Below are 21362 nucleotides of genomic sequence, written 5' to 3'. Positions count from 1 at the left end.
GCGGGGGGGGGGGGAGGGGAGATGCTAACAAGAGTGGAACAGATAAGTTGTTTATCCCCCAAACCAACGTTTTTGCCCTGGAGATCAGAGGACCCAAGAGTTTTTCCTCCCTTTCTCCACTCTGCTGGCTGCGTGGGTGGACGTGGGGCTGCTGACCAGCATCAGGGGGAAAGAGAGGAGAGAGACCAGTCTGAGTTTGGGTTCCCCAGCCACCCAGGGCACAGACATACCCTAGGGGACTCACATTCCGGTAGTGGGGCTGCCTAAAGACCCCTGCAGCTGCAGTAGTCAGAGAGTAGACCCACCTTCAGCACAGTGCCACTCCCTGGACACTGGACACCATCACATGCCCAAACACTCAAACATACCCAAGCTGGGACCTGTCCCCTCCTAGGTAGCTCTGGAAAAGTTTTGCTCATTTCCTTTCTAGGATGGTTTCTAAGGTCTCTAGTGTTCAGACTTAGGTCACTACCTCTGCGCTGGTCACTCCTGCCACCTGGAAAAGGTTCCAAAGGTGAAGCAGCTCCAGGGGGTGCCAAGGTTCACAGCAGAACCTTGGGAGGCTGGGGATGAAGGAGTTTGGTCAGAAACTCTGAAGCCTCTCAGTGGCAGAGCTTCCAGAAGATGCCATCCCCATTTGTGAGGTGTATAAAGGGAGGTGGTTCCTGGAGAAGGCAGCTAGGGTGAAGGCCTGAGGCTAAAATGGAGGTGGGGCCTTCAGAGGAACCCAAATGCCAGGGCTTTCCTTAGGACCCATACCTCTGACTTCAATGAAGATGGGGCTTCCACACTGAGATAGAAGGGACCCTCACCAACAGCTCAGCCAGCAGCTCTGGGAGGAATGTTGCTGGGATGGGGGATAGGGTGCTATGCTGCCCTAAAAATGACTTAATTTCCTTCCACTCAAATAGCTTACTGAGTTCCTGCTCTGTTCAGTAAACTGTCCCTGAACCCCCAGATGGTTGCTCAGTTCACGTCCCAAAAGTCCCTCCATTCAGACCGTAGGGAGCAATAGCATTTCCTGAGGAGGGAGGTCTTTCCTGAGACACACTGGGGAAGACAGGGGTAGGGGCGCCCCTGACAGTTCCCAGTTCTGGCTGGAGTCCCCAGGGGACAGACATGCAGGCAAGGGAGTAAAGTAGGGGAGAGAGAGGTCAGGGGCAGAGGGCCTCTTCCTGAATGCAAAGTCCACAAGGTTAACCCCTCATTTCCAGAGACTTCCTCCTCCCACCCCCACCCCCACCCCCACATGGCTCAGCACCAGGAAACCGAGAGCCCAGAGACACTTGCGTGCAGCCCTCAGGGTGGCTGGTGCAGGATGCAGGCAGGTGGGGACATAATGTTGATGACAGAGGCCTCAGAGCCCAAGGCTACACTCTGAAAGGAGCAACCCACGCCTTCTCTCTTGGAGAACAAGGTTAGAGGCAGAGCAACCTGGGTCAGCCCCTCAGAGCGCTGGGAGTGGGGTGAGGGGTAAGAACAGAAAGCCCGCCCCTCTGGTGAAGCCCTGTAGGCTGGGGCAGGGGGGCGGAGGGAGGGGAGGGCGTGCCTTCGCCTGGCTGCCAAGCTGCTCCGCGTCGCGGCTTTCCGCGGCTGGATCCGAGGTCCTGTGACTCGGTTCTCCCGTTGCGAGACCGCACCGCCGCGTGACCCGAGTCGACGGTCGGGACTCCATCGTCGCCCTCTGCCCCTGTCGCCCCCTCAGGCTCTCGAGACCGGCCCCTGCCCACCTGTCCGGCTCGTGCAACATGCGGCCCCTGGGCCTCGATGGTACCTCCCCGCCCTGCCGGCGACCTCTGCTGCGTCTGCTACTCCTGCTGTCGCTGCTGCCGCCGCTGCCGCCGCCCTTAACGCGCGCCCAGACCGCTCAGGGAACCCCCAGCGCCCCGACCACGCCGGCCACCTCCAGCACCCCAAGTCTGCGGAAGCGCGCGCGGGCTCTGATGCGAGACTTCCCTCTCGTGGACGGGTGCGTAAGTGCGATGTGGGGGCAGGTGGAGACTGAGCCGACCCCATGGCAGGGCTAGAGGTCCTCATGCAGGGCTCCTAAGGAAACCCCTTCACATCACCCCTGGATTCACTCTCCCATCATCCGTGGGTGCCTTTTCCCTTCCTCTGCCACTCCTTCCCTGGTGGGAACTCCCCAGCCTAGGCCTCGAGGGGTCCTACTATAGTCTGTGACAGTGTGGTGTGGGGGACATCCTCCCCCCCCCCATTGCTGGCCCCATGTCCTGCCTAATCCCAAGGTCTAAGGAGGCCACCCATTTCCCCCTGACTTGACCTTGCCTTGCTCTCCCTGCAGCCACAATGACATGCCCCTTGTCCTGAGGCAGTTTTATGGCAACAGGCTACAGGATGTTAATCTGCGCAATTTCAGCCATGGCCAGACCAGCCTGGACAGGCTTAGAGACGGTCTCGTGGGTGCCCAGGTATCACAGGGACACATAGCATGGCTGAGAGGGAGTGTGGGGGCCCCAGAAACCATGAGTTAGTCACATGGAAACTCAGTTATCATAGGGCCCCCCAAAATTCTACAACATGGATGCTGGGGGCTACAGGGGTTGCAGTGAACCAGTTTGGTGGGCATCCAAGTACCACCAAACAAGCAATGCATCACATGTGACCCCATTTGCTGTGTGGGCTGTGGAGGCTATGAGAAGTCCAGGGAGCTCCAACCCCTGGCCTTCCCCCAGTTCTGGTCAGCCTACGTCCCATGCCAGACCCAGGAAAGGGATGCTGTGCGCCTCACCCTGGAGCAGATTGACCTCATTCGCCGCATGTGTGCCTCCTATTCTGAGTTGGAGCTTGTGACCTCAGTTAAAGGTAGGTAGACTGGTGGGGGGTGTTGGGGACTTGATTGAGATACCCCAGCCTCTGAAAGTGATCATCTGACCTACCTGCCCCCAGCTCTGAACAATACCCGGAAGTTGGCTTGCCTCATTGGTGTGGAGGGTGGACACTCGCTGGACAGTAGCCTTTCCGTCTTGCGTACGTTCTATGTGCTGGGTGTGCGCTACCTGACGCTCACTCACACCTGCAACACACCCTGGTGAGCACAGTGCAGATGGTATGCACGCACTGATGCAGCGATCTGCCCAAGATCACACTGGGGCTCAGACCAAGCTTTACCCCTGGGATCTGGCACTGACCCTGGAGTGGGGGGGGGGGGGGCGGCGGGGAGCAGGGGTTTGCAAAGCAAAACTGGATCCCAGTAGGGACTCCCTCCTGCCAGGCCCAGCCCAACTTGGGTCCCTACTCTTGCTCCAGGGGGTTGCAGGTATAGAGAGTTCAGTAGGCTCTTGTGGCCAAGTCATGGCCACCATTCAGACTGTCTCCTGGCCATCCTGCAGGGCAGAGAGCTCATCTAAGGGCATCCATCCCTTCTATAGCAGTGTCAGTGGGCTGACCAGCTTTGGTGAGGTGAGGACCCTGATTCCATACCCCGCCCCACATGAATGTGCATGCCCCACCAGTTCCTACAGATAAATGCACGCACATGTGCACCCCTGACGCCCTTTCCCTAACCTGTCTCTGCAGAAAGTGGTGGTTGAAATGAACCGCTTGGGCATGATGGTAGATTTGTCCCATGTCTCTGACACTGTGGCACGGCGAGCCTTGGAAGTGTCACAGGCACCTGTGATCTTCTCCCACTCAGCTGCCCGGGGTGTGTGCAAGAATGCCAGGAACATTCCTGATGACATCCTGCAGCTTCTGGTGAGAGACTACCCTGACTCTCAAACCTAAAACAAAAGGTTTAAACCAGGAGTCCTTGAACCTGAACCCCTGTTCCCTCAACTTCCTCAAACCCTAGGCTGAACATCTTCTGCCCTCACAAACCCACAGTCCACAGCCCGTGAATTCTTGAACCCAGGTGTGGGGGGTTCTAAGTGGTAAATACTCCTCTACTCTATAAGCCCCCCATGGTCAAGACATTTCCACACCAACCAGAGCTGAGACTCCTCCATTCACATAATCCTAGAGTGTAGAAAGGTGAAGTCTCCTCTGACTTCAAAACCAGAGCTGAACACATTCCTCACAGGAGCCTAGAGGCAGGTGGTTGCTCTGGGGGCCAAGCTGAGTGTCCATTTGTCCACCCCTGCAGAAGAAGAATGGTGGTATCGTGATGGTGTCTTTGTCACCGGGGGTGCTGCAGTGCAACCTGTTAGCCAATGTGTCCACTGTGGCAGGTAAGCCCTACCTGGGCTCTCTGAATAGCTCTGATTTGGACCCGAAGCCTTGGGGGGAGGGCCTCAGAACAGCCCCAGTGGTCTGACTCATTGTTGGCCGTAGACACAGTGCCCAAAAACTCAATGATGGACAGTATAAAGCATCTTGGTGCCATGTGGAACTGAAGATACAGAATTGATACTACAAGACTGATGGGTAGAAAGGAGGCAGTCAGACATAGAGCCCAGGTGCTAACCATCTGTGCTTCTCTAGGGGCTCATAAAAGCTCCCTGCACCTGCCTCTGGCCAAGGGATTGGGCAGCCCCTTAAGTCTCTTTGGTCTTTATCAGTTATATTCTTTATCCATCTCTCATCCTCCACACCCATGGAAAGGGGCCCCCATGGTTCTCAAGGAGACTGGAGGCAAGGTGAATCCTGAATGAGAAATGGCCAACTGGGGTCCACTCCAAATCTAAATTCCAGTCTAGAGCCAACTGGAATCTACCTCCTTAAGTTGGCACACTGGGTGCCAAGCCATGAAGGAATTGGCCTCCATAGCCTACAGGCTGCAAGAAGGGGAATCAGTAGAGACCAGTCCCCACCTCACCCCTGTCCTAGGAGCCCCACACTGCTGACCCTTCATCCCCCAGATCACTTTGACTACATCAAGGCAGTCATTGGATCCAAGTTCATTGGGATTGGTGGAGATCATGATGGGGCTAAACGGTAAGTGCTTCTCTGGGGCTTCTCTGGGGCTAGCTGTGCCACAGTAGGGCCTTGATAGCCACCATGCCCACCACACTGTGATCCTCATGGACTTTAGGCCCACCTGGCATCTTCCCACACACAGAGTGTGTTTCTGTTTGTCTGTGACCCATTGGTCCCATCCCTAGGTCATGATCTGCCCACCCTTAGTGCCCCACCCTTAGTTCCAGCAGACCCACTGCCTTTTTTTTTTTAAGTTTTATTTATTTAAGTAATATCTATACCCAATATGAGGTTCAAACTCATGACCCCGAGATCAAAAGTCACATGCTCTTCCTACTGAGCCAGCCAAGTGCCGCTGACCCACTGCTTCTGAGCAGACTCTTAGCAAGGTCTGGTGTGGACTGACCAACTCCTCTACCTACAGCTGGGTCTTAAAAAGCTTTCCTTCTAGGGGCGCCTGGGTGGCTCAGACAGTTAAGCGTTCTACTCTTGATTTCAGCTCAAGTCACAATCTCACTCTTTGTGGGTTTGAGCCCTGCATCGGGCTCTGTGCTGATGGTGCGGGGACTGCTTGGGATTCTCTCTCTCTCTCTCTCTCTCTCTCTCTCTTTCTCTCTCTCTCTCTTTCTGTCCCTCTCTCTCTGTCCATGCTCTCTCTCTTTCTCTCAAAATATATAAATAAACTGAAAAATAAATAAATAAAAGCTTTTCTTCTTTTTATAAATGGAGGAAAACCTTGCATTCCGTGAAAGGCATAGATCCAAAAAGTATAATTCGATGAGTTTTTATGAATATTCAAAGAGGTTGGGAGTTTCCTTCTGCAGGATGAAGAACAGGGGTGAATCACTTACTCTCTCCAAGTATCCATTTCCCATGTCAGACAAGGGCTGGGATTCAGTAGTCCCTGGACACATAAGGCTGTGGTTTTGAGTCATGAACAAGGAACAGGGCTGAGGTTCCACAGCTGACTGGCTCACGACCATATAGGTTCCCTCAGGGACTGGAGGACGTGTCCACATACCCAGTTCTGATAGAAGAGTTGCTGAGTCGTGGCTGGAGTGAGGAAGAGCTCCAGGGTGTCCTTCGTGGAAACCTGCTGCGGGTCTTTGGACAGGTGGAACAGGTATGCTGGGCTGGACAAAGGAGTAGGTCAGGGGCCTGAGCAAGTGTGTTGGGGCTGCTGTGTGAGCTGCTGACCACTGACTGCCACCTCCAGGTACGGGAGACAAGCAAGGGGCAAAGCCCCTTGGAGGATGAATTCCCGGATGAGCAGCTGGGCAGTTCTTGCCGCTCTGTTCTCTCACGTCTGCCTCAGACATGGTATCTGGCTCGAGACCAGAAACTAACTGAGACTTCGGCACATTGGGCACCTAAGTGTTCACCTAAACAGTTATTGTCAAAATCTTCCCCCAACGTGGCCCCAAGCCTCACAGTTATTGCTGCCTTTTCAGTCCTCATTCTGTGGGTCTGGTGACCCAGTTAATCCTACCAGATGTTACAATGGCAGTTGCAGATACCCCACATTGCCCTCCCCCCCCCCCCATCATGCAGACAGACACATTTCCTGAAAATAAATGTTTTACACATGGAAACAGGCATGAGTGTCCTTCTCTGTGGCGGGGTCTGGTGGTGCCAGCTCCCAATTCTGGTAGTTGGTGGAGGAACCTGCAGTTCAGCCACCATTTACTCTAGTAACACCTGAGTTTCACTAGCATGGCCTGAGAAGGCCCAGATGGTTGGGCTCAGCACTAGAAGAAGACAATGAGTAGCTCTGGCTGTGGGAGAGTGGACCTTCCTCTGGGATGCCTCTCAATAGCTCACCTCAGTCCAAATCCTGACCCACTGACCACCACCTGGGGATCTTGAAGGGAACTCTGGTTCATATTCCCAAGAAAGGAACCTGCCTGGATCACAAATGATCTTTGTTCCTGTTTGGATAGAGCCCAGAATGCCAGGCTACAGGATAGTACATGGGCTTCCAATGACTGAACTTCCCTGGATATAGATCCACTCCTTGCCCTGCCCCTCAGGGACTTCCTTTCTGAGAGGCACAAGCTACTTAGACAACCACACTATCTTACCCCCAGGCAATTAATGGCAATAGCAACTCTGTTAATTATAGCCAAAATTAAGAGTTAATACTAATGACAACAGCTAATAATAATAAATAACATGATAATAGATAATGGCTAATAAAAATAATAGTTAATACTACTAGCCTATGCATACCCCATGACTGAGCAGTTTTGCCCCAGGTATATATCGCAACAGGAATGCATACATAGGTTTTCCAAAAGGCATACGAAATAATATTTAAAGCAGTGCTGCTCATAATAACCCCAAACTGTGTACTTTAAAGTTAGACTACAAGAAGACAAAGACAGGAGATTGTCTTAAAAACAGTCATATTTTTAAAAAATCATATTAATTTGAGGAACAGCAATAAAACTGACAAATGAGTTTTAATGGAAATAATAGAAATCCATACACAGTGGAATATCTTTAGCCTGATGAATGAAAGTAACTACCAATGTTCCATTCTATGCACAGTGAAAATATTCTTCAAACATGAAGGGAAAGTAATACATTTTCAGACCAATAAAAGCACAGTGAGAAATTGAAGATATACAAACCATGAGGCACCTGTGTGGCTCAGTCAATTAAGCATCTGACTTCACCTGAGGTCATAATCTCATGGTTTGTGAGTTTGAGCCCCGAGTCAGGCGCTGCGCTGACAGTCTAGAGTCTGCTTCGGACTCTGTCTCCCCGCCACCCCCTCTCTGCACCTCCCCTGTTTATGCTTTCTCTCTCTCAAAAATAAATAAATAAACATTTTTTAAAAACGTATATAGGAACACATTTTTCCTTTTGCCTCAGCCTCCAAATTGGCTGTACTCTGCAGTGTACTCAGAAAGTTCTAATAGTGTTTTCCATTCATTTTACCTATTCCCTCTTTTCTTGACTTCTTTTGGGCGGATTAAGTAGCACTCTGAGATGGCCTTAGTCCCTTTACAGACCCTTTGAAGGGGAGCTGATCCAGCTCACTGTACATTTAGGAAAAACTGGGAAAAGGTGGTAGAAGATAGAAGCTTACAGCAGGGCCCTGTGTTGCTAGGGAGCAGACCTCTAAGGACAGGGCCCTGTGAGGTGGTGCAAGTGTTCTAAACATGAGTTGGCAAGGCTACTCGATGACAGCCAGAAGTTCCAGACTGCAGCCAACTGTCACTGTTGGAACAGGAAAACCTCTTTCAGTTTGCTCTGTCGCCCCTATTGACAGAATGTAACAGGAAACCAGCTAGGCTTCTAGGAAATGTGGTTTTGAGAGTTTGAGCACCAGGGGCACCTGGGTGGCTCAGTCAGTTAAGTGTTGGCCTCTTGATTTCAGCTTAGGTCATGATCTCACAGTTGGTTCTCATGGGTTTGAGCCCGGAGTTGGGCTCTACACTGACAGTGAGGAGCCTGCTTGGGATTCTGTCTTTCTCTCTCTCTGCCCCTCTCTTGCCCAATCTCTCTCTCTCTCTCTCTCTCTCTCTCTCTCAAAAATAAATAAGCATTAAAAAAAAATAGGGGTGTCTGGGTGTCTCAGTCAGTTAAGCATCTGACTCTTGATTTCGGCTCAGGTCATGATCTCACGGTTGGTGAGTTTGAGCCCCACATAGGGCTCTACACTAACAGCACAGAGTCTGCTTGGGATCCTCTCTGTCCCTCTCCCGCTTGTGCGTGCTTTCTCTTTCTCTCAAAATAAATAAATAAACTTTAAAAATATTATTAAGGGACACCTGGGTGACTCAGTTGATTGTCTGACTTCAGCTCACGTCATGATCTCATGGTTCAAGAGTTTGAGCCCCACATTGGGTTCTCTGCTGTCAGCACAGAGCCTGCTTTGGATCCTCTGTCCCCTTTCTCACTGCCCCTCCACCGCTCATTCTCTCTCTCTCTCTCTCTTTCTCTCAAAAAATAAATAAGTAAACTTTAAAAATATATTTAAAAAATAGGAAGAGTTTGAGCCCCAGCCTCACAGAGCTGAGAACAGAAGACTGCATCTGGAGTTGAGAGACAATTGCTTAATAACCAGAATTGCTGCAGACCTGGAGTAGAAGGCCCTAATTCCAATTCATTCTTTCTCCTAGGTACATTTTTTTTGTGTTCCAACTCAAAACTAAGTGTTCATCAGGATTCTCCTTATTTTGGTGGACCCTGGACACTAATCTCTGCCTCTTTAGAGCACCACACCCCTAGTAGAAGAACTAGCCCAAAAGTTGGGCTTATCTCTAGCTTTCCACTTTCCTTGGATCCTCATCAAGTAATTTTTTAATATCTTGTTTAACTTTCTGATGTCTTCAGGAAGATCCTTTTTATATTTTGCCCAACATTTCCAGTTATCAGAAAGAGTATAACTCTGATTTACTTAGTCAACCAAAATCAGACATGTGAAATGGTGTTTATTTATTAATTCAATAACATTAAAAATCAATCATAGGGGCAGTTGGGTGGCTTAGTTGATTGAGCATCCAACTTCAGCTCAGGTCATGATTTCTCAGTTCATGGGTTCGAGTCCCACATCGGGCTCTGTGCTGACAGCTCAGAGCCTGGAGCCTGTTTCGGATTCTGTGTCTCCCTCTCTCTCTGCCTCTCTCCCCCCACCCAAAAATAAATAAACATTTAAAATAAATAAATAAATAATAAATAAACTTAAAAAATCAATTATAAACATTATGCTCCCTACTTTCACCTAAGACTATCACAGGAAACAGCTGTATGTGCAATACTTCTGAACTTTTGATAAAGTTTTGAATTAACAAATTCATCATTCACTATATTGTTTATATCACTTAAATGAAGACCTCCCCTGGCAAGTCAGCTTGGTATATGAGACCAGAATAAACATTCCCTCTCTTCCTCCCTCTCTTCTGAGATAGCCAAAGCTGAAGGCAGCAGGGTCAGACTTAGTCCTTAACCACAAGGCATGAGAAGGGAGCAGTGATGGACAGGAGGCAGTAGTGGCCAGAGGTCAAGGCCCTTCTTCTGGCACCCAAAAGGGGAGGCCCACCTATCAGGGAGCCCAGGTGGGAGAACAGCTGACAGACACAGATACAGAAGGGGGCAATTCATATTTTAGTCTGTGTTATAGACCCCTTTCAGCCTGGTAGGACCTCATGCAGGCCCAGGAGGCCCAGACGCCACCCAGGTGCAGTTCTGAGATCAGTTTCCCCTGTGTCAGGGCTTTTTTCTGCAGAAAACAATGAATTATACCGCTCAGGCCTCCAGCCATCCTGGAAACCGCCTTACCTTAAAGGAGGATTTCTGCCCCACATGAAGTCATGTCAGACCAAGCCCCCTCATGTTCTTAGCAGTAAGAATTTTTGTCCCACTGTTCTACACCTTTGAGGACCTTCTAGCTCCTCCCTTACAGACAGCCATCCTGTCGGAACTAGACCTTTGCTTGAGCTATTGGCCAACTTGGGATGCCCTCTCCACCTCCCTGCCCAATGCAGACCCCATCCTTTCCAGGCTCAGCTGCTGTGGTGCCTCCACTAATCTCTTAGCAAACGGGCCAGCCCTCACCAGCACTACCCACAAAATCCCTCAGCCAGGATGACCATATTACAGAAAAACATGTGACATAAATTGACCAGGGAGTAATTTACCCCTTTTCCAAGATGGCTATAGTTAATTAATGTTTAGAATCTAGAGTCTTTTTTTTTTTTTAATTTTTTTAATGTTTATTTTTGAGACACAGAGAGAGTAGGGGAGGGACAGAGAGAGAGGGAGACACAGAATCCGAAGCAGGCTCCAGGCTCTGCACTGTCAGCACAGAGCCCGACACAGGGCTCGAACCCACAAACCGTGAGATAATGACCTGAGCTGAAGTCATACGTTTAACCAACTAAGCCACCCAGGAGCCCCTAGAATCTAGTCTTTTTTGTGTGTGCCCATATATTAACAAATGTACAGACGCAAATTTCAATACTAGTTACTAAAACAAAATGGTTTCCCATAATATTATTCTTTTTTAATTTTTAAAATATTTTTAAAAATGTTTATTTATTTTTGAGAGACAGGGAGAGACAGAGCACGAGCGGGGCAGGGGCAGAGAGAGAGAGGGAGACAGAATACCAAGCAGGCTCCAGGCTCCAAGCTGTCAACACAGAGCCAGACGTGGGGCTCGAACTCACGAACCGTGAGATCATGACCTGAGCCGAAGTTGGACGCTCAACCGACTGAGCCACCCAGGCGCCCCTCCCATATTATTCTTAAATTTCATTTTTTATTAAAAAATGTATAGGGCACCTGGGTGGCTCAGTCGGTTGAGCGTCACGCTCAATTTCTGCTCAGGTCAGGATGTCATGGGATCCAGCCCGGGTTAGGCCCTGCCCTTAGCACGGAGCCTGCTTGGGATCTCTCTCCCTCTCTCTTTGCCGCTCTCCCACTCGAGTGCTCTTGCGCGGCAGAAGCTGGTCTGGCCCCCTGGGGCGCCCTCTAGTTGAGGGTGGAGGTCTGTGTCGCCCCCTCTGGCCACGCTGCGCAGCTGCGTCGCGGATCCCTGCTCTTCTGGAGAAGCATTCTGCCTGCAGCCCCTCCTCACGACGGGTCACGTAAATCCGGTCGGGACCCCACCGTCGCCCTCTGCCCCTCGCGGCCCTCCTCTCGAGACCGGCCACTGCCTGCCCGGCCGACCCTGCGCAACATGAGGCCCCTGGGCCTCGAGGGCCCCCACGCGCTTCGCTGGCGACCTCTGCTGCGTCTGCTGCTCCTGCTGTCTCTGCTGCAGAGGGCGGTAACCCGTGCCCAGACCACTCCTGGCACCCCCAGCGACCCGACCACACCCGGAGCCCCCAGCAATCTGACCACGGCTTTCTCTAGTTCCCCTACCACGCCGCTCACCTCCAGCACACCAAGTCTGAGGAAGCGTGCGCGGGCCCTGATGCGGGACTTCCCTCTCGTGGACGGGTGAGCAGGGGCAGTGTGGGGGCAGGTGGAGACTGAGCCCACACCTGGCTAGGGGAAGGGGGTCCTCAGCATGCAGGGCTAGTGAAGAGGCTCACACCACCTCTGGATGAACTCTCTCCTCCATCAGCCAGGTCCCCTCCCCCCATTACCCTGTTCCTGGTGTCCACTACAGGCCCCCACCCCTCCCCAAAGCTGCACCTCAGGAATTTTTCCATATTGTCTGTGTGAGGTGGGGGGGGGGGGGGGAAGGGGAGGGGGACAGGACATGCCCAGGTACTTTGACATGCCCTGTCTGACCTGAGTCCATGTTCTCCACTCTAACTTTGTCTTGATGCCCTCAGCCACAACCACTTGCCCCTGCTCCTGAGACAGCTTTTCCAGAACAGGCTACAAGACGTTAACCTGCGCAATTTCAGTTATGGCCAGACCAGCTTGGACAAGCTCAGGGATGGCCTCGTGGGTGCCCAGGTACCACAGGGATACACAGGGTGCCACAGCATGGCTGCTGGGGAATGTTGGGGGCCACAGAAACCTGGGTAGGCAGGCCTCTCAGTGATTAGAACCATAGAACACACAATGTGTCATCGCATGACTGCTGGGAATGTGGGGGCTCTGCAGGCCAAGACAGGCCAACCACATGGGTACCCAGGTTCTGTGGAGACACACAGAAAGTGACCAGAAAATCCCTGGTGAGTGTGGGGTTAGAGTTAGAGCCACAAAGGACATAGTGGATTGGCCGTGGGGCATTCACATAGCACATGGACAAACAGCAGACAATGATATTTCACAGTCCACAGTTTGGCTGCTGGCAGCAAGCTTAATAGGCATCAGGATACCATAGGGTCATGTAGTGTTTCGTTCTGGGCCAATGACCCAAATGAGCACCTTGGGGGCTGAGAAGGAGTGGCAGGCCAAGGACATTGGAGACCACTCTAATCTCATTCTGGACCCCCGGGGCCTACCTCTAGTTCTGGTCAGCCCAAGCCCCATGCCAGACACAGGACCAGGATGCTGTGCGCCTCACACTGGAGCAGATTGACCTCATTCGTCGCATGTGTGCCTCCTACTCTGAACTGGAGCTTGTGACCTCAGCCGAAGGTGGGCTGGCAAATGGGGAGATAGTTAGGGGCTCACTCTGATGGTTCTGGCCCTGGGCCCTGACCACTTGATTATCCATCCTCTTCTAGGTCTGAACAGCACTCAAAAGCTGGCCTGCCTCATTGGTGTGGAGGGTGGTCACTCACTGGACAGCAGCCTTTCTGTGCTGCGCAGTTTTTACCTGCTGGGAGTGCGCTTCCTGACACTTACCTTCACCTGCAACACGGCCTGGTGAGCATAGTGCCTAGCCACGGTGAAATGGTAGATGACATGGTGGGGCAACTGCCAGACAGGTGAGGACAGAGGGATCCACAAAAGGAGGCTGGACTCTCAACAGGTCCTTCACACTCCCAGAAAGCAGCTGGCCCAGGTCCTTACTCTATTCCAGGGGCGGCGGGGGGGGGGGGGGGTGTGGATAGACAAACAGAGGGACTGCAGAGCCCCCAGGCTCTGATGCCCAGGATGTTGCCTTTGAGATTGCCTTCTTCTGGCTGTCCCACAGGGCAGAAAGTTCCACCAAGTTTAAACACCACTTCTACACCAACGTCAGTGGGTTGACAAGCTTTGGTGAGGTGAGGATTCCTGTTCCATACCCTACCCCACCCGTTCTCTACCTACAGATAGTGTACACGTGTGTGCATCCTTGACATCTCCCCCACCTCAAAAAAACAAACAAACTGTCTTTGCAGAAGGTGGTAGGGGAAATGAACCGCCTGGGCATGATGGTGGACTTGTCCTATGCGTCAGACACCTTGGTGCGGCAGGCACTGAAGGTGTCGAGGGCTCCCGTGATCTTCTCCCACTCAGCTTCCAGGGCTGTGTGCGACAATTTGCTGAATGTTCCTGATGACATTCTGCAACTTCTGGTGAGCAGCTACCTCAGCCCTCACACCCAGAGCTAGGCGCGTTTCATGCAAACATTCTTGACCTTGAACAAAGCTACCAGTCCAGGCCTCACCCTTGGACCCATGGCTGGTTAACCTTCCCCATCTCTGAAAATTGAGGCCAAATCAGCTCCACTCAGGCGCCCACAAACCCAGAGCTGAAACCTCTTCCAGCCCCTGAAGCCAGGACTGAGCACTGTCCTACTAGGCCCCCAGGGCACAGAGCAGACCATCAGGCCTGAAGAGCCAAACTGAGGGGGCTGAGTGTTCATTTCTTTATCCTTCTAGAAGAAGAATGGTGGCATTGTGATGGTGACGCTGTCCATGGGGGTGCTACAGTGCAACCTGTTGGCTAATGTGTCCACCGTGGCAGGTGAGCCTCACTTCAACTTCTTGTGCAGTTTGAGCTTGAGCCTGTGGCCATGGGGCCTTCAGGACAGCTCCAGCAGTGTAGCACACCTGTTGAGCAATGGGCAGACCTCTGACAACCCAGGAGAGGAGACACGGCTCTTCGCTGCCACCCAGATCTGGGGCCACAGTCAATGTTGATGGGTTTGGGGGAAGCAACTGCCCCTGCCTCTGAATGTCTTTTGCTCTCACCTCTCTGGACAGGACAGATGCGTTCTCAAGGAACCCAGAGGCAGGGTGGCTTCTGGGCAGAAAAAATTCTAAAGAGACACAGTTCAGCCTGTAGTCACTTCAGAACTCACAATGGGCTGGGAGCTCCATGAAGTCAGCTGCCATGGCCTGGAGTGCTGTGGGCAGGAGAACTGGTCAGGACTGAGTTTCCCCAGACCAGGGCTGGTCCCAGGGCCTGACTCCAGCATAGTGCTGCTCACACTAACCCCTGCCACCTAGATCACTTTGACCACATCAGAGCTGTTATTGGATCAGAGTTCATCGGGATTGGCGGGAATTACGATGGGTCGGGTCGGTGAGTATCTCCCTGGGGTTTGTCTTGAGCAGGGCACAGCAGGGAGTCCTTTAGTCTCTCCATTCCATGGTCCTCCCACCCTTCAGACCTCATCTACAGGCTCTGGTTTTCCAGCTCACTTGACGTCTCTCCACTCCCAGGGGCTGATTCCTGGGCTCTCCCTGTCCCTCCTGTGGCCTGGTGGACCCACTGCCACTCCAGATCGTCACATTAATTAAGCATTCCCCGACACCCCACCCCAGCAGAGCCCGTTTACCTAGCACCTGCTGCAGTCCCAGCTCAGCAGATCTGTTGTAGGCCAGCCATCTGCTCAGGGGGTAGACACCACAGAAGCTCTGTCTTCAAGGAGCTTCCAAAGTGACATTCAGTAGCCTGGAGAATATGGCCTTCAATTTCACGTGTGTGATTGGGGCTGGTGGGACACTGGGCCCTAGACCAGGATCAGGGCTCAGGTTCCACAGCTGGTGGCCCATGGCCACACAGGTTCCCTCAGGGACTAGAGGACGTGTCCAAATACCCAGTACTGATAGAGGAGTTGCTGAGTCGTGGCTGGAGTGAGGAAGAGCTCCAGGGTGTCCTTCGTGGAAACCTGCTGCGGGTCTTCAGACACGTGGAACAGGTATGCTGGGTTGGGCAAAAGGATGGTGCAGTGGTTAGAGTGGGTGAGAGAGGTGCTATGGGAGCCACTAACTGCTGACTCCCACCCCCAGGTGAGAGAGGAGAACAATGGACAGAACCCTGTGGAGGATGAGTTTCCAGACAGGCAGGTGGTCAGGTCTTGCCACTCCCACCTCCTATCTCAGCTTCAGAGTGAACACCTCGCCACACACCTGGAGGTGACCGAGTGGCCAATCAGTCAGGTCCTCCGGAGGCCCTCAAAAGCTTCCCCATACTTTGTTCTAAGCTTCTTGGTTGCTGCCACCTTCTCAGTCCTCATCCTGTAGTTCTGGTGAGCTGGCCAGTCTCCCAGAGGTCTCTGTGGCAAAGTCTCACAAAGTCGCCTTCCTAGTCATCCAGGCACAAGTGTATGCTGAGAATAAACATTTTGGGTATGGAGCCAAATGTGAAAGTCCTTCCTTCTCCCTGGGGAGCAGGGGAGTGGGGTCTGGTGGGCTCTTGGTTGGTGAGGGGTCTTGTAGGTCTCACCTCAGTTTCTCAAGTGAGTGGCCTCCAATTTTGTCTCTTTTGGGAAGGGCAGAGGCATCTTACCATGTTATTATGATAAAAGCCTGAGCCCACAAAAGAGCACAAAGAAATCTAGTTCAAGTGTGGTATCTATCCCATCATGGAGTGTAACAATGGGTGGGTTACCAGTCTCTGAAATGTTTACATTTGTTTGTTTGCTTGTTTGTTTGTTTGTTTGTTTGTTTGTTTTTAAGAAGCTGAACCTAGAGGGCGCCTGGGTAACTCAGTGGGCTAAGTGTCAGACTCGATTTTGGCTCAGGTCATGATCTTGTGGTTTATAGGTTCAAGCCCCACATCAGGCTCCACATGAGGAGTCTGCTTGGGATTCTCTCCCTCCCTCCCTCTCTCCTTGCCCCTTCCTCTCTCTCTCTCTGTCTCTCTCTCATGCCCCTTCCCCCTCTCAAAAATAAATTAATTTTTTAAAAATTTAAAAAGAGTGAAAGAGCAAGCCAAAGAGTAAATTTTCAACGTATATAATTGAAGAAAGGCATATATCCAGAGGCAGACAACCCCATATAAAAATGGGGAAGATATTTGAATAGGAACTTTACAAGAATGGATATTCAATTGGCCAATAAGAAGATGAAAAGATAGTCAACCTTATTAGCCATTAAGGAAATGCAAAATAAAACTCATAGTAAAGACAACTAAAATTTAACAGGTGAACAATACCAAGTGTTAGCAATGATATGGAGCAAGGAGCATACCCTGCTGGTGGCTGATTCAACTGATAAACACTGCTTTGGAAGACAGTTTGACATTTTTTTTTTTTACTAAAGTTGAAGACATATACCCAAGGACAGTTACACACAATGTGCAAGAATCTCTCAAAGTAATGTTGAGTGAAGGGAACCAGTACAAAATAATATATGTTATGTCATTCCATTTATATAAAGTACAAGCAAAACTGATCTATACCGTTACAGTCAGTTTTCGGGGAGGTATTGCCTGGAAGGGGGCATGAGGAAGAGCTTCTGGGTTTCTGGTAAAGTGCTGTATCTTGGGTCCTGGTTGCATGGGCGTGTTCATTTTGTGAACATTTCAGCATGCTGTATACACTTATGGTATGTGAACTTTTCTGTATGGATATTTTTTTCTCAATAAAAAGTTTTTTAAAAAACTGGGGCCCCTGGCTGGCTCAGTCCGTAGAGCAGGCAACTCTTGATCTTGGGGTTGGAGTAGAGCCTTCTGAAAAAACAAAACAAAACCCAGAAAAGACTAAACTTAATGTTCAGGGATGCATGCTCAGGTTGAGACTTTAAATAAGAAAACAAGAGGGCACCTGGGGGTTCAGTCATTAAGCTCTGACTTCAGTTCAGGTCATGATGTCATGATTCAGGAGTTTGAGTCCCACATCGGGTGAGCTTGAGCCTTGCTTCCAGTAAAACACAAGCCCTGCTTCTCCCTCCCTCTCTCTCTCTCTCTGTCTCCCCCACTGCCTCTCCTGGGATTCTCTCTCTATCTCTGCCCCTCACTCACTCGCACCCTCCCTCTCATAAACAAACAAACAAACAAACAAATAAATAAATAAATAAGAAAACAAGAAGTGGTATCATCAAACTCAGATACTTAGAAAATGCCTGACTTACACAATGTTATGTGTCAATTACATCTCCATTTAAAAAAACAAAGACTAAAAAAAAAAAAAAAGTGTCTGTGGTTGGTGGGGAGGCATGGGGTGGCAATTGGAGGAGGCATTAAGGAACTTCTGGAGTTCTGGCAATGTCCATACCTTGCCTGGCATGGTGGTTATTTAGGGGTGCACTTTGTGGTAATACACTGAGCTGCCAGGTGGGCTGAAGAGTCCGCTCCCCAACTTCTGTCCTCACACTCCCATTCCCCAATTCTGTTCTCCCAGCAATCACTCAGCACTTTTAACTGTTGATATTTACTGGTATTTTCCTCCATATTTCTAAATAATGTATTTAATTGCCAGCTGTTTTTTTTTTTTTTTTTCAGTTTATTTATTTGAGAGAGAGAGACAGAGCATGCACATGAGCAGAGGAGGGGGAGAGAGGGAAAATCCCAAGCAAGCTCTGTGCCCAACAGAAGAGCCCAACGTGGGTGGGGGCTCAAACCCACAAACTGCAAATGCATCACCTAAGCCAAAACCGAGAGTCGAACAGGCTCAACTAACTGAGCCACGCAGTCATCCCAAATGCCAGCTCTTTAGACATACATTTTAGATATTATTTATTGACTCAGTAATTTGAAAAGTGAGGATTTTGTTTTTATTTTCTTAACCCTTTTTAAAGTTTATTTTCAGAGAGAGATCATGGGGGAGAGTCAGAGAGAGAAGGAAAGGGAGAATCCCAAGCAGGCTCCACACTGTCAGCATGGAGCCCAATGTGGAGCTCGAACCCACGAACCATGAGATCATGACCTGAGCTGAAACCTAGAGTCAAGACGCTTAACCTACTGAGCCGCCCAGGTGCCCCCCAAAATGAGGACTTTTAGCTCTCACTCCCCCTCTCTCCCCCTATCATCCTCTAAATATTAGAATTATTTGGTTAATTACATCTTGGATTTTTTGTTTGTTTTTAAACAAGTTTACTGAGATAAAATTGATATACCACACAATTCACCCATTTGAAGTGTACAGTTCAAGGGCACCTGGGTGGCTCAGTCAGTTAAGCATCCAACTCTTGGTTTCAGCTCAGGTCATAATATCACAGCTCATGGGTTCAAGCCCCGTACTGGCTCTGCACTGCAGTCTAGAGCCTGCTTGGAATTCTTTCTCTCTCCCTCTCTCTCTGTCCCTCCCCTGCTCACATGATCTCTCTGTTTCTCTCTCAAAATAAGTAAATAAAATTAAAAAAATAAAGTGTACAGTTCAGTGGTTTTCGTATATCACATTATTTTTTTTAATTGTATGAGATATGTAACATTTTGCCATTTTAACCATCTTCAAGTGCACAAACCAGTGGGCTTAAAAACACTCACAAATGTTGAACAAACATCATGGTATTTCCAAAACTTGGTCATTATCTCAAACAATGTAATGTAATTATTAAGCAATAACTTCCCGTTTCCCCTCACCTCAGCCCCTGGTAACCTCTATTCTTTTTTCAGTCTCTATGAATTTGTCTATTCTAGATAACTTATATACAGCATTTGTCCTTTTGCATCCAGCTTATTTCATTTAACAAAATGTCTTCAAGGTTCATCTGCCTTGTAGCATATATCAGACTTTATTCCTTTTTATGGCTGAATAATATTCCATTGTAGGTATAGATCAATCTGTTATCTACGCATCTGGTGATGAAAACCAAGGTTGCTTCCACCTTTCAGATGCACAATGAACACTGGCAAACAGATACCTGTTCAAGTCCCTGCTTTCAATTCCTTTGTTTTTTGGTTGTTTTTTTTTTTAAGTTTCTTTATTTATTTTTGAGAGAGAGAGAGCAAGTGAGCAGGGGAGGGGAAGAGAGAGAGAGGAGGACAGAGAATCTGAAGTGGGCTCTAGGAGATGACCACGAAGAGCCTGATATGGAGCTCGAACTCACGAACCATGAGATCATGACCTGAGCCAAAGTCAGATGCTTAAACAACTGAGCCACCCAAGTACCCCTGTGTCTGGCTTCTTACATTTAGTGTGTTTTCAAGGTTTGTTCATGCTGTAGATTTTCTCCATTTTTATTTTACTCTTTTTCTGGGGTTCCTGTTGTGCAGATATCCTATTTCTATCCTCCGTCTTTGTTTTCCCTTTCATTGTTTTCTCTTTCTTCTTTTGGGACGATTGCTTAATTTGGTCTTTCCAATTTATTAATTCATTCTGAATTACAAATTTTTTTCAAATATTGTTGTGGTAACTTTAATACATGGTCCCATATTTCTTTGATGCTTCTCCCATCCAGAGATGGGTTCAGTGCCTCCCCACCCTCTCTTGAATCTGGGCTTGGTTATTGCTTGAGCAGTAAAATATAGCAAAATTATGCTGGGCCTGTTTCCAGGCCAAGACCTAGAGAAACTGTCAGTTTCTACTCCCTGCTTCTTGGGGTGCTCATTCATGAACTGCAGCCACTATACCATGAGGAAACCAAGCAGCCCGTGGAGAGGTACACATGTTGGGTACCCAATCCCCTGATCCACAGCCCCACTGAGCTCTTAGCCTACAGCCAGTAACAACTTGCTAGCTGTGTGAGTGAATCATCATGGAAATGGATCTTCCGGTTCCAGCTGATGCCATGTAGAGTAGAGCGGAACTTTACTCAGCCAGCAGGTTTGTGAACAAATGTTTTTGTTGATTGTTATTTTAAACCATTGTTATTTTGGGGTAATTTGTTATGTAGCAATAGACCCCTGGAACAATTATATTTTTTCATATCTTGTATTCCTTCTTGAGCTTTTCAATATTTTCTGGTTTGGTATTGCTAATATTTTACCTTACTTTTTGTAATGTTTATTAAGCTAATTTGGAATTTTTGTTGCATGTGTTCTAGTAATTTTCCTGATAGATGTATTCTTTATATATATATATATATATATATATATATATATATATATATATATAATATATATTATATATATGCATATAATATATATACATATATAATATATATTATATATATATAGTTTTGGCAGTTTAAGTGTTCTTTTTTAAATTTTTTTAACATTTATTATTTATTTTTGAGAGAGAGAGACTGAGCACGAGTGAGGGAGGAACAGAGAGAGGGAGACACAGAATCCGAAGCAGGCTCCAGACTCTGAGCTGTCAGCGCAGAGTCTGACATGGGGCTTGAACCCATGAACTGTGAGATTATGACCTGAGCTGAAGTCGGACACTTAGCCAACTGAGCCACCCAGGCGCCCCTAAATGTGCTCTTTACATGTGAATAGGCAATTGATTTTTTTAAAATGTTTATTTATTTATTTTGAGAGAGAGAGCACGCAAGAGAGAGTGGAAGCCAGAGAGGGGCAGAGGGAGAGGGAGAGAGAGAATCCCAAGCAGGCTCTGAACTGTCAGTGAAGAGCCTGATGTGGGGATCCATCCCATGACCATGAGATCATGACCTGAACCGAAACCAATAGTCATCACTTAATTGACTGAGCCATGCAGGCATCCCATAGTTCTCTTTTGAAGTGTCTGTGCCCCTCAAATATTTTTCTTTTCGCCTGCAGGTACCCTGATGTTATAAGCTACTTGGTCAGTCGATAGTAACCGGGGGAAGTTGTATCCTAGCCACAAGCTCTCTCAGAGTCTAAGGTTGTCAGTTGGGCTGCAGTGACCTATCTCCTTCACACAGTACCTGACCCCACCCCTGAGGTGAGGCTGCATGTGAGGGTGCAGTGGGAGCTTTAGGGACTTTTGCAGAGCATTAGGGAAGATGGGAAGGAGGGGGCACTTATTCATTCTTTATTCAAAAGATGTGTTGGGACAAGGGACCGAGAATACCAAGGCAGCAATACCGAAAAGGTCCTGTCCCTGTGAAGTC

General features: G+C 49.3%; 2 protein-coding genes across 8 annotated transcripts; both read left to right on the top strand.

The window, feature by feature from the left end:
* The first annotated feature begins 1268 nt into the window (after positions 1–1268).
* On the top strand, positions 1269–11433 carry LOC123579334 (dipeptidase 2-like). Of its 6 annotated transcripts, XR_006702723.1 has the most exons (12): positions 1269–1417; positions 1706–1969; positions 2303–2429; positions 2694–2823; positions 2908–3049; positions 3351–3420; positions 3538–3714; positions 4103–4187; positions 4818–4893; positions 5863–5998; positions 9006–9178; positions 11328–11423. XR_006702723.1 is itself a non-coding variant. In XM_045443218.1 (11 exons), exons 2-11 carry the CDS (start codon positions 1749–1751, stop codon positions 11361–11363), a joined length of 1200 nt encoding a protein of 399 aa, XP_045299174.1. In that variant the 5' UTR covers positions 1269–1417; positions 1706–1748; the 3' UTR covers positions 11364–11433. The 6 variants fall into 6 exon arrangements, 5 of the variants coding, with proteins under 5 accessions (XP_045299174.1, XP_045299175.1, XP_045299172.1 ...); XM_045443218.1 differs by lacking the exon at positions 9006–9178 and having other exon boundaries at positions 11328–11433; XM_045443219.1 differs by lacking the exon at positions 11328–11423 and having other exon boundaries at positions 9006–9382.
* DPEP3 (dipeptidase 3) lies at positions 11372–21161 on the top strand. Of its 2 annotated transcripts, none has more exons than XM_045443227.1 (10): positions 11372–11826; positions 12168–12294; positions 12795–12924; positions 13014–13155; positions 13427–13496; positions 13614–13790; positions 14097–14181; positions 14667–14742; positions 15226–15361; positions 15453–15798. In XM_045443227.1, the coding sequence occupies exons 1-10, from the start codon at positions 11564–11566 to the stop codon at positions 15684–15686; spliced, it is 1440 nt and encodes a 479-aa protein (XP_045299183.1). In that variant the 5' UTR covers positions 11372–11563; the 3' UTR covers positions 15687–15798. The 2 variants fall into 2 exon arrangements, with proteins under 2 accessions (XP_045299183.1, XP_045299182.1); XM_045443226.1 differs by lacking the exon at positions 15453–15798 and adding an exon at positions 21049–21161 and having other exon boundaries at positions 11457–11826.
* Positions 21162–21362: the final 201 nt, after the last annotated feature.

Source organism: Leopardus geoffroyi, chromosome E2 (assembly GCF_018350155.1).
Source record: "Leopardus geoffroyi isolate Oge1 chromosome E2, O.geoffroyi_Oge1_pat1.0, whole genome shotgun sequence".
Taxonomy (NCBI): Eukaryota; Metazoa; Chordata; class Mammalia; order Carnivora; family Felidae; genus Leopardus; species Leopardus geoffroyi.
Note: the sequence above shows the minus strand (reverse complement) of the source record. Positions and strands in the feature narration are given on the sequence as shown.

Excerpts from the sequence above, each read along its gene's own strand:
- DPEP3 (XM_045443227.1), top strand. The coding sequence starts at position 11,564 with ATGAGGCCCCTGGGCCTCGAGGGCCCCCACGCGCTTCGCTGGCGACCT. Across the intron at positions 11,827-12,167 it reads GACTTCCCTCTCGTGGACGG|CCACAACCACTTGCCCCTGC; the intron begins GTGAGCAGGGGC and ends TGATGCCCTCAG. Across the intron at positions 14,743-15,225 it reads AATTACGATGGGTCGGGTCG|GTTCCCTCAGGGACTAGAGG; the intron begins GTGAGTATCTCC and ends ATGGCCACACAG.
- LOC123579334 (XM_045443216.1), top strand. The coding sequence starts at position 1,749 with ATGCGGCCCCTGGGCCTCGATGGTACCTCCCCGCCCTGCCGGCGACCT. Across the intron at positions 1,970-2,302 it reads GACTTCCCTCTCGTGGACGG|CCACAATGACATGCCCCTTG; the intron begins GTGCGTAAGTGC and ends CTCTCCCTGCAG. Across the intron at positions 2,430-2,693 it reads ACGGTCTCGTGGGTGCCCAG|TTCTGGTCAGCCTACGTCCC; the intron begins GTATCACAGGGA and ends GCCTTCCCCCAG.